Raw genomic sequence first — 12,495 nt, 5'->3', positions numbered from 1 at the left:
TCATTTTGATTGGCATGTATGTTTTAAGTTCTTAAGTCGTTAAATGATAAAGCCAAGCTAGATAAATAAAATTCTATCCTAGGAGGGATACATAGTGTGTTCAACTCTATTACTTTAGATTTAGCAACAGCTTCTTTGAAAAATGTATAAAAAGGAAAGATAATAAATGCCAGCTATAAGCTAATAGCTGTTTTTCTTTTGCCTGGTAGTGAATTCAGATTTTTTGCTGTACTAGCACTACATTTCAGGCCCTCTTTCCAACCTCCTCTCTTTTATTAGCTGTATATTTCTAATACAGGAATCCTGACTATAATTAGGTATTATTATACCCTAAGTTGTCATCATTAAAAGCAAATCTTGTTTGGTTTTTTATTTCTTAAAAGAAAAGTAGCCTACCTTTTTAAAAAAGAATGAACTGTCTTTATTCATCCTCAAAGAGTGTTCAAAGGCAGTTGATCATATCTTTTTTTACCTGGAATTAGGCCTGCCTTCATTTTTCAACTGGTAAACCTAAATTTTATACTTTTAGCTGGAGGTTATCTTGTGAAATAATCCACCTAAGAATACAATTGGATACTTTCCTCAGCCTTTAATTTTTTTTTTAAGATTTATTTATTTGGCAGCACACGCATGCAGGCGACAACCGGGGGAGCAGGAGAGGGAGAAGCAGGCTCTCTAGCAAGCAGGAAACCTGATGTGGGGCTCCATCCCAGGACCCTGGGATCATGACCTGAGCTAAAGGCGGGCCCTTAACCCACTGAGCCGCCCAGCCTTTAATGTTTTTAATGTTTATCTTGGTTTTATTTACCTCCAAGATAACTAGGAATTGTTAGGCTTTATTTTATTTTATTTTATTTTATTTTATTTTATTTTATTTTATTTTATTTTTTTAAAGATTATTTATTTGAGAGAGAGAATGAGCTGAGGGGGAGGACGAGAAGCAGACTTCCCCACTGAGTGGGGTGCCCAACATGGGGTGCAATCCCAGGACCCTGGGATCATGACTTGAGCCAATGGCAGATGCTTAACCCACGGAACCACCCAGGTATCCCGTTAGGCTTTTTAATTTAGGGTGGAATGGTTATGTAAGTTGACTATTTCTAGTACAAAGGAAATGGATCATTTGACCTAAAATGAATTAGTATTATTTTTAAACTTATTTTGACCCTGAATGCATTTTATCAGAATTATTTTATTTCTTTTTAGATTTATTTATTCATAGAGACACACAGAGAGAGAGAGAGAGAGAGAGAGAGAGAGGCAGAGACAACAGGCAGAGGGAGAAGCAGGCCCCATGCAGGGAGCCGGACGTGGGATTCGATCCTGGGTCTCCAGGATCATACCCTGGGTAGCAGGCGGTGCTAAACCGCTGTGCCACCAGGGCTGCCCTCAGAATTATTTTATATTTTGTTTCATGTTAATTTTATTTTTGTGATGGGTAAGGAACAAGTGTATGTTCATAATTTATTGTGATTATATTAATTAAATTTTTCCCCCTTGGGGGTGCCTGGGTGACTCAGTTGGTTAAGCTTTCAACTCTTGATTTCAGCTCAAGTGATGAACTCAGTGTTGAGCCCCATGTCAGGCTCCACATTGGGCATGGAGTCTACTTAGATTCTCTTTCTCTCTCTTTCTGCCCCTCCCTCTGTCCCCACTCTTAAAATAAATTTTCTCCCCCTTAATTTAGGTTTCTATTTACTCCCTTTCTTCTGACCTTTTAAACAATAACTCAGTTCTTGACTATTGCATTACTTGGGTATCTTTGGGGTCTTATCGAATAGTAGTAGCATGGGAAACTGTCAAAGTTTTCATTTTAGTGAAAATAATGATGACTTAAACCAGAGGTGAGTTTTCTGTTCCCACTGTCACACATTTAATTCCACGGGTGAGAAAATAAAGCAAAGCTGTTGACTAGCACACTATCCATAGGTGAAGTGATAACTCGAAGTATCATGTTATTTAAAAGCATGATGGATGAAGCACATCAAAGATAATATGCACTTGGGTTTTATTCAGGCGAAAATACGCTTTTTATATCAGTCTCATGAATTCTTTGGCAAGGGGCAGGAGAGGGACAAGAGAATTCAGCACTATAAAATGTCTGATATGCTCCTGTATCAGGATTGTAACCAAATTGTGGCCCTCATTTGTGTGGGTAGGAATCATTTGTGCAGGCCATCTGATGCATATCTTTTTTGAAAAACCTAAAGAATAAGCAATGTTATGTCATGTCATTGGCTTGTACAAAATTTGGTGTCATTCTACAGGGGCTAGAATACCTACATTCGTTTTTTTAGCTCACTATTAAACTAACTTATTTTATGCATTAACTTAAATTGAAGTTAACTAAAAAGTCAAGATTTGAGATGAACTTTAGAGGATTTTATAGGTTTGTTATTTCAGCATGGTTAGGCTGGCATATACTTTAATGTGGGGCATAATTATTATTTTTTTTCTCTTAATATAGGGCAAGCTTGATGATTACCAGGAACGAATGAACAAAGGGGAAAGGCTTAATCAAGATCAGCTGGTAAAGATGCTATATTTTATTAAAGACTATATATGCTCACTGTTTTTAATAAGAAAATTAATTTGTAGTTCTTTGTGTTTTTAGTAAAGTTGGGTTTTGTCTCTGCTATTTTAGGATGCCGTATCTAAGTACCAGGAAGTCACAAATAACTTGGAGTTTGCAAAAGAATTACAGAGGAGTTTCATGGCATTAAGTCAAGATGTAAGTAAAAGACCATAAATATGTTTATGAAACATTAAAAATAAGGAAAGCAGAAATTTTGTTGTTGCTTTGGGGTTTTGTCCTTGCATTACCATTGATAAGTTCACAGCAAATGGAGAGAATTGGATCCAGGTATACCTAAGATGCTTTCCAATTCTGTAAAGTTTAATGTAACACCTGATAGATGCCTGAGGACTGAGGTTTCAGATATGACAAACATATGTAGTAGTTACCCTAAATATCTCATTGTTAAAAAAACAATTAGCTTTTATGTATATACATACACAGACACATAAACTTATTTTCCATATATTCCTTGTATGTAAACATTTACTTTCCACATATTCCTTTATGCCTAGTGACCATCCTACCAAAGTTTCTATATGAACTTTCAGAAAATAGAGTTTTGTTTTTATAATTGGTAATTACAGCTTCCATTAGGGATCTTGTTATGTGGAGACTGGGATACATTGCTCCTTTTTTTTTTTTTTTAAAGATTTTATTTATTCATGATAGTCACAGAGAGAGAGAGAGAGAGGCAGAGACACAACACAGGCAGAGGGAGAAGCAGGCCTCATGCAGGGAGCCCGACGTGGGATTCGATCCCGGGTCTCCAGGATCACGCCCTGGGCCAAAGGCAGGCGCCAAACCACTGCGCCACCCAGGGATCCCTACATTGCTCTTGTAGCAACTTGTGATCTGACAAAGTGGTGTGTTTTCCTATACATATTTTTTTTTTTTTTAAGATTTATTTATTTATTTATGGTAGACAGAGAGAGAGAGAGAGGCAGAGACACAGGAAGAGGGAGAAGCAGGCTCCATGCCGGGAGCCCGACGCAGGACTCGATCCTGGGACTCCAGGATCACACCCTGGGCCAAAGGCAGGCGCTAAACCTCTGAGCCACCCAGGGATTCCCCCCTATACATGGTTTGATGTGATAGAAGGCTTTGGGAACAGGACGAAAATTAAATACAAGCAAAATCAAATGATTTGTTGAAAGTTGAGACCAGAAAATTCATATCCTTCTAATTAGCTTATTTGGAGAAAGATTAATAGCATTGAAATACAAGGTTGCTCTGATTTGGTAAAATGAATCAACAAAACAAAATTTATTATGTGATGAGAGACATTGCAGTACAGAGATATAAAGTTCTGATTCTGGAACCACACTGTTGAATCCTGATTCTGCCACTTTTACTTAATAATTGTAGGACTTTGAGTTATTGAACTTGTCTATCCCTAGATCATTCAGGGTTTTCCAGAGAAACAGAATTAGTAGTATCGGAAGAGAAGTGGGGAGAGGGGCTGTGTCACACTGCCTCAGTTTTCTAATCTGTTAAATGGTGATAATAATGGTCCCTACCTCATTATACGGTTATGCTTGGAATAGTATTTGGTGCATGGCTAATATATATTATGCACTTAATACTGTTACTTACTAAATTTGATTAAAGGTGGAAAGAAAGTCTTGGTAATATCCCTCAAAATGGAATGAAGGAAACTTAATTTACATCCAAGTAAGGAACTGTTCTTCACCTAGGTCAGAACCTCAGGCTTGATGAATCCTGACCAATTTCTTTTTATGATTTAAAAAAAAAATGGATCATAGAAGTAGGATTGCTGTACAGTTTAATAATAGAATCAGTCTATTCCTCAAGCTGCTAACACTGCATAAGTGAAAATACTTGTATTCTCCTTTGCTTCGGTTTTAACGCTGGTATTTTCAGGAGCTTTTCACTGATTGTTTAACTTCATTGGCAGTCTTTTTTATTGAACTCTGAACCTTTATTGCACTTTCCCACAATTGTTAAACACCTTTTTTGTTTTAATTCAAGAGTTCTTTAACCTAGCTCCAGCCTACCTTTTTGAGTTTCCATTTTCTTTCTTAAGCTGCTCATTTTATCCAAAGTGGCATTCTTTATCTTATTTCTTTTGCTTTCTTGACTTATTTCACATTTCCTGCCTCTCTTCCTGTATTTCCTGCCTCTGGCTACTGGCTGCCTCTCTACCATAAAATTGCACAGCCCTGACAGGCCCCGTTCCGCAATAAGATTGAAAGCTCATCTATCTTAGGGGTAGATGTCATGTTCTCCTTGAAAGTTTTCTGTACTGCCCTAGCTTAGATTTCGTCTCTGTTCATGTTCATCTGTGGTATTCACTTGCCACTTACTGCTAAATATCATTTAATCTGCTACCCTCTTTGCTGCCATCATAGCAGACTTACTCTTCTTTCTTATCGCAGACTTCATTGTTCTCCTAGGTTTCTTCCCCATTTCTGCCTTTATTGTACATTTCATATATCTTTATTTGGTTTTCTCGTCCTAGTGAGGCTTGAAAAAGGGGAGAAGGTCTGAGGGAAAACACTTTCATGGCTCTTGGAAAGTCTGACCTTTCTTTGACCCCAAGCTGAGCTACATGAGAAAAGAGAGACGTACTTGGGTTTGGTTGATGCTCTCCCTTTACCTTCCCAGGAAAGCAAAAGACTACTAGTAGGAAGAGAATGGTGGGGAAAAAAATGTGTGTGTACTTAGTGTGGAAAAATATATGTGTATTTAACATATATCTATCTTCTACTACAAGTCCATTTCTATTTTTTTTTAATTTATTAATATTTTTTAAAGATTTTATTTATTCATGAGAGAGAGACAGAGAGAGAGAGAGAGGCAGAGACATAGGAAGAAAGAGAAGCAGGTTCCATGCAGGGAGCCCGATGTGGGGCTCGATCCCGGGACTCCAGGATCACACCCTGGGCTGAAGGCAGGCGCTCAACCGCTGAGCCACCCAGGCGTCCCAATTAATTATTGTTTTTAAGTACGTTCCACATTCAACATGGGGCTTGAACTCATGACACTGATGTCAAGAGTCGCATGCTCTACTAATTGAGCCAGCCATGCATTCCCTAGTCACTGTTTTCAAAGTTGGGATGATAGAGTACTAGCAGCAGATTGTTGGGGGCGAGGAAGGCAGTGATGGGTTTTAGCGTCTCTTTGTGAGTCGAAGTCGGTTATTTAAAGTGAAAAATTGGTACCATTTTTTTTTTCCATAGGAAAAAAACAGATGATGTATTAAACTCTTATTTGTAAGTTGGGAATCATCATTCTATATATCAGCATCACAGAACTCTGAGTGAAATATGTTGTATATACGTTGGATATAAAGTTGGTTGAACTAAATTAGGAGTTTTGTGAAATTCATTTCAGTGTCGTAAGCTTTTGTTTTTATGCAGATTCAGAAAACAATAAAGAAGACTGCACGTCGGGAGCAGCTTATGAGAGAGGAAGCGGAACAAAAACGTTTAAAAACTGTACTTGAGCTCCAGTATGTTTTGGACAAATTGGGAGATGATGAAGTGAGAACTGACCTGAAGCAAGGTTTGAATGGAGTGCCAATATTGTCTGAAGAAGAATTGTCGTTGTTGGATGAATTCTACAAATTAGCAGACCCTGAACGGGACATGAGCTTGAGGTATAGTGGTATTTGATAGTAGAAACTTCTAAATGTTGACTTGACAACTAAAAGGTAACTAATTAACTTTTCATTATTATTACAAGGTTGAATGAGCAGTATGAACATGCTTCCATTCACCTGTGGGACTTGCTGGAAGGAAAGGAAAAGTCTGTATGTGGAACAACCTGTGAGTATTAACAGAAATTTTTGTTTTGTAACTAAGAATCTTTAAAGATTAGTTTTTAAATAAAAAGCAGTATAATATGAGAAATTTCCGAACTGTGTAAACATTTACCTACTGTTTACTTTTTTGGGCTTATTCCCTTTTTTTTTCTTGTTGCTGTGTGTGTGTGTGTGTGTGTGTGTGTGTGTGTGAGAGAGAGAGAGTATACATCAAAAACACCAATTGTATATATGTAGAGATGGGAATCCTAACTTAACATGGCTTTGTTTATAACTTACTCTGCTTGGAGTGGACAGATTAACACCAAATAGACTTTTCAGAGATGTTGGCATTAGATAGGGACTGTTTTTCCCTTATGGCTGAAATTTTATGAAAAATACTTACTGTACTTCATGCATACATTCATGGTCATTGCCTATGTCTTTTAGTTTGTTTTTTTTTTTTTTTTTAGACTTTTGCTAATTTGAGAGCAAAGTTTTTTTTGTATTTTTTTTAAAACGGTAATCTCAGATATGCAATGTGTATTTTAAAGAAAATAAAGGGACATTTAAGCTTCACTACCTCAGTAAATTAAGAACTTCAGGTTTATTCTGTTAGTAAATAAGAGAATAAGTTCTAATCTTCACTATTTATAAAGTTGATTTAGGGAAATAGATTTTGAACATATTAAGGTGAAAATATCTGTTTATACCTTATTTTTAGCTCTTTGAAAAATTGGATTAAAAGCTTAAATTGGAAAAACTGTATGACGCAATTTGGAGTGTATTTGCTTTAAGGAAATGGGTAAATCAAATATGAGGAACCAACCTTTTTGTATCTTTTCATGTAAGAAATAATTTTTTTGGTTTATTAACTTATTTACTGTATTTCTTTGTAAAAAAAAAATCATTTGGGCTTCTTGATTTTAGTTCTGCCCCATAAATGTACTGAATTTAGTATTTGAAATTCAAATGGAAAGAAGTTTACATATGTGTATAAACTTGTTAGCTTGAAAAAGTAGTTTTAGGTTAAGCCTGATCAGATTTTCATGATCATTATTGAGGAGTAACAAGGGTTAAATATCTAAGCTTGTAGCTTGTTTTGGTGTTTCTACCTAGTCTTGTTCATTCATCTTAGGAACGTAACATCTTTGTTGCTAATGAAAAGGTACTAATGAACTCAAATTGGTGTTTTTATGTGCATTCAGTTTTCATCCATCGGTTTTTTTTTTAAAACTGATTGTTCTGAGAATCACGAGTCTCTGATGCAGGGGTAGGGAAACATGAAATGTTCATTCAAAAAGTTGTTAGTTTTATTGTTAACAGGATTAACTTTATATTTTAATACTGTCTTTGAAGTTTTTTCTGTAAAGTGACCTATTAGGAAATTAAATACATATTCTACATACATAGGTACTTTCTACGTGTACTATATAAGGCCAGGAAATTAAAATTAGTTCTTGACACATACTTCCCCTGCCACCCTGCCCCCTTAATATCCAAGTGTGCCAAATTCTGAGTTTTGACTTTCAAATATCTTTTGAATCCATCTACTTCTTTTTGTCTGCCACTTATCTTCCTGTCTTTGCTAATGCAATTTAACTGAATGCACCCTCTCCAGCTCTTTAAATTCTTTTAATGGCTTTCTTTTACTTATATTTTATGTATAGTTGTCTTCAACTTAAGGACCTTGCATGTTCTGGCCCTTCCCAGACTATGTCTTTCTTTATGTCTTTTCTTCCTATGCCTCAGCCATAGCACATGCTTTCATTTTCTTGTATTTGGCACCCTTTCCCTTTATACAGGGCTTTGTAAATGCTGTTGTCTCTGCCTTGGGGCAGCCCGGGTGGCTCAGTGGTTTAGCGCTGCCTTCAGCCCAGGGTGTGGTCCTGGAGACCCAGGATCGAGTACCACATTGGGCTCCCTGCATGGAGCCTGCTTCTCCCTTGCCTGTGTCTGCCTCTCTCTCTCTCTGTCTCTCTCTCTTTCTCTCTCTCTCATGAATAAATAAAATCTTAAAAAAACAAAAAACAAAACACTTCTCTCCTTTCTACTACTCATCTTCCAGATCTGTGCTCTTGCAGCACTTACACACCAGGAAGGCCTTTGGTGTTTCTTCCTGCCGAGGTCCAGTCCCTTGTAGCTCTGTGTAGTGCTTTTCACAGATGTGATTTTACTGTATTTGATTTGTATAACTCTTTGTTGGATATAAACTTAGGGAGGGCAGATACTGTGTCTTACAAATCTTATTGTAGCCCTATTGCTTAGCACGTTGTCCAACATATAGGTAGGTGCTAAATGAATAAATGATAATTGTCAGCTTTTTGTTTTGAACTATTTTAAGTATATAAAATTAAATTTTTTTGAAGTTAAATATATAAAATTTAATACTAATAGGTTCTTATTCTCTATCATTCCATAATTTCTGTTGTTGTCGGACTCTAAGGTTTTTTGTATGTATGTTTCAGTAACAGTTGATAAGGTTTTTTTCTTACAGCAACATTTTGTAGCATGTTGAATCTTATTCATTCAGGTCAGGTGTCCTGAGATAGTCTAACATAATTCATATTCAATTTTAGATAAAGCACTAAAGGAAATTGTTGAGCGTGTTTTCCAGTCAAATTACTTTGACAGCACTCACAACCACCAGAATGGGCTATGTGAGGAAGAAGAGGCAGCCTCAGCACCTACAGTTGAAGACCAGGTAGCTGAAGCTGGTAAGTACTTAGGTGGATATGAGTTTAGTTTACTGTCCTGGTTTTACTTTCTTTGCCACAAGTTCAAGCTGTACATTAATTTAGCTATATGTGTACACCTGAGGTGTTTTTTTTTTTTTTTTAAGATTTTATTTTTTGATTAGAGAGCACAAGCAAGGGAGGGACAAAGGGAGAGGGAGAAGCAGACTCCTTGCTGAGCAGAGAGCTCTCTGTGGGGCTTGATCTCAGGACCCTGAGATTATGACCTGGGCTGAAGGCACCTGCTTAACCAGGTGAGCCACCCATGTGCCTCTGCACACTGAGGTTTTTAACAAAACTTTAAGTATGATGAAATATTAAAACAATGTGTATTAAGAGTTATTCCCAGAAGTATTAAATATCAGTCATTTAAGGGTGCCCAGGTGGCTCAGTCAGTTGAGCATCTGGCTCTTAATTTTTTTTTAAAGATTTATTTATTTATGAGAGAGAGAGAGAGAGAGAGGCAGAGACACAGGCAGAGGGAGAGAGAGAGAGAGAGAGAGAGAGAGAGGCAGAGACACAGGCAGAGGGAGAAGCAGGCTCCAAGTCGTGGGACTTGGTCCTGGGACTCCAGGATTGTGCCCTGGGCCAAAGGCAGGCACCAAATCACTGAGCCACCCAGGGATCCCCTGGCTCTTGATATTTTGGCTCAAGATCTCAGGGTTGTGAGATTGAGCCCTGCATCTGGCTCCATGCTGGGTGTGGAGTCTGTTTGAGATTCTCTTCCTCTCCCTCTAGGGGAATCCCCCCCCCCCCCAATAGCAATCATTTATTTACTGGTCTTTTTTTTATTTTTATTTTATTTTATTTTTTATTTTTTTTTTATTTACTGGTCTTGATCACTGTTACAAACTGATTTTTTTTGTTGTTGCAGTATTACTGGACTGGACGATAATTGAGGGGAAATGTTGTAGGGCTTTTTAAGTACATTGTGGCTGACATGCCCAGATTTATTACTATTTATCACGCTAGTGTATAAAGTGAATAGTATGGGGGCATGTGTGTGTTGTGTGTTTTAAATGTTGAGGTTATTATAACTCTGTAATCCTGAACTTTATACTTTTTTCATCTTTTTAATCTATTTGTGTCTTTATATATAAATGTGATTCTTGGGGCACTTGAGTGGTTCAGTGGTTGAGCGTCTGCCTTCAGCTCAGGTTGTGGTCATTGTCAGAGCATAAATTTTGTAGTGGTTAAAAAGCATGGATTTTTGAATCAGACTGCCTGGATTGAAATCTTGGCTTTGACGCTTATTAGCTATGTAACTTTGGGCAAGTGACTGAATTTCTCTACATCTCAGATTCTCTGTTTAGAGAGCAGTATGTGGGGACGTCTGGGTGGCTCAGTGGTTGAGCATCTGCCTTTGGCTCAGGTTGTGATCCCGGGGTCTTGGGATCGAATCCCACATCAGGCTCACCTCAGGGAGCCTGCTTCTCTCCCTCTGCCTATGTCTCTGCCTCTCTCTTTCTCTCTCTCTCTCTCTGTCTCTCATGAATAAATAAATAAAATCTTAAAAAAATAGAAAGCAATATGTGAAGTATGTTTCTCGTTTCTGGCACATAGTAGGCACTTTATGCAAGTGTTAACCTATTAGATTGAAATTAGAAGGGGACTCCCGGGTGGCTCAGCAGTTGAGTGTCTTCCTTCGGCTCTAGTGTGCTCCTGGGGTCCGGGGATCGAGTCCCACATCGGGCTTCTCATTGTGAGGAGCGTGCTTCTCCTTCTGCCTATGTCTCTGCCTTTCTGTGTCTCTCATGAATAAATTAAAAAAAAAAAACTTAAAAAAAAAAAAACTAGAAGGGAAGATTACACATTTATGGTTGCAGATCAACATAAGGAGGTCTCCTACCCACCTTTAACTCCTTTTACCAAGTGATTAAAGTACGAGAGTAAGATTTTAATCTGTATGCTGCTTTATAGTATCACTTCTAAGCCTAGAGAGAAGTTTTAACTTAGCTCTTTATTGGCATTATACCTCATCCAGTAATTACTGTTGAACCTACTTCATTCTGGAATAAACGGTAAAGAACACTCTTTCTAAATATATTATTGAAAGAATGATAAAATACGGAGACTTATAAGCTATTTGAAGTTTAAATGAATTGTTAATTTTAAAAAGATTTTGTTACATTCATGTATATCATTTTTTAACCTCTTAGAGCCTGAGCCAGCAGAAGAATACACTGAACAAAGTGAAGTTGAATCAACAGAGGTATGATTTTTATTTAACATTAGCTTTCTTTTTCTGCCTTTCAAGCAGAGCTCTCAAACATTTACTTTGCTTTGCAGTATGTAAATAGACAATTTATGGCAGAAACACAGTTCAGCAGTGGTGAAAAGGAGCAGGTAGATGAGTGGACGGTCGAAACAGTGGAGGTAAGCATCCTCTTGGTTGCAAGGTCGATGTCCTTTGTTTTTATTAGTAATTTTTAGCTCTCAAGAACAAATAAAGATTATTAGTCCTTTGCAGTGTTAGTACATTTATTATCATAACAAACTTGATAAACATAACAAGATCATTATGTTTAAAAGATAATTTATGCCTGTGGATGTTTAAAAGAATCTCTGCTGCTCCAGCTACAGAAAACTTATATATAGTTATTTGTGTATAATTTTTTTAAAGTACATGATTTGTGTGTTTTTCATACCAAGTTGCTCTATAAAAATCTGAGCTTCCACATGGATAGCTTTCAGAAAAGGCCCACCTCCTAAGGGGTGTGTTGGAATGTCATCTTAGACTCCTCCTTTTCCCTAATACTCTAGACTTCCTCTAGTGTTTCTTAATTCTGTTGCTCAGCTGACATTACCTGTTTTCAGAGCCTAATGTCTAGTTCAGGTACTCCCCTTCATATTTTTCTTTTCTGACTGCCTCAGGCCATATTTACTTTCACAGGTCAATTATTAAAAAAGTTAGTTTTGAATAAGTTGCTTTTACTTGAAATTCTTAGAGGGTGCTGTGTTACCTATAAGATAAAATCAAAATGCCTTACCAAGTTTGTCCTTGAGGTCCTTTTCCATCCCCTTTTTAGGTGACTCCTTTTATATATCTGTGCTTTTCTCTTTAATATTACTGTATCAAGATCATTCTCCAAAGTGTAATTGTACCAGTACCTTTAGCTCTTTATTGATGTACCAAAATGCATTATTGATAGATTCAGTAAAAAACTTGTCCTTTACTTTAGAGAGTTACCTAGTTTGGATGAAAACACTGTCCCACAAAGTACTAGCAAGACTGTATTTATTTCTGAATTACGCAAGGCAGTTCAGAAATGTTAGAAGAGGATTAGAAGAAAAATAGATCTGAAAGATCTGTAGAGTGGTGATTTTTATAAGAGGTATGCAAACCCCCTGGGCCTTGACTAAGTAGATTTGGTGTATTTTTTTTAGGGGAGTGAGGTAATAAATATATAATAGCATGG

At 37.1% G+C, this 12,495-nt stretch overlaps 1 protein-coding gene across 1 annotated transcript in view; it reads left to right on the top strand.

Annotated features, from left to right (window-relative positions):
- The window catches only part of CAPRIN1 (cell cycle associated protein 1), a 38,304-nt gene that overhangs the window by 11,353 nt on the left and 14,456 nt on the right, over positions 1–12,495 (top strand). Inside the window, 7 exon segments of the mRNA NM_001313867.1 lie at positions 2,468–2,530; positions 2,645–2,731; positions 5,959–6,197; positions 6,284–6,366; positions 8,921–9,058; positions 11,236–11,288; positions 11,366–11,452. Coding sequence (NP_001300796.1) covers positions 2,468–2,530; positions 2,645–2,731; positions 5,959–6,197; positions 6,284–6,366; positions 8,921–9,058; positions 11,236–11,288; positions 11,366–11,452 — 750 coding nt within the window.

The sequence above is a fragment of the Canis lupus genome, chromosome 18, assembly GCF_011100685.1.
Source record: "Canis lupus familiaris isolate Mischka breed German Shepherd chromosome 18, alternate assembly UU_Cfam_GSD_1.0, whole genome shotgun sequence".
Classification (NCBI taxonomy): Eukaryota; Metazoa; Chordata; class Mammalia; order Carnivora; family Canidae; genus Canis; species Canis lupus.
The sequence above is the reverse complement of the archived record's forward strand: the minus strand, read 5'-3'. Positions and strand labels throughout refer to the sequence as shown.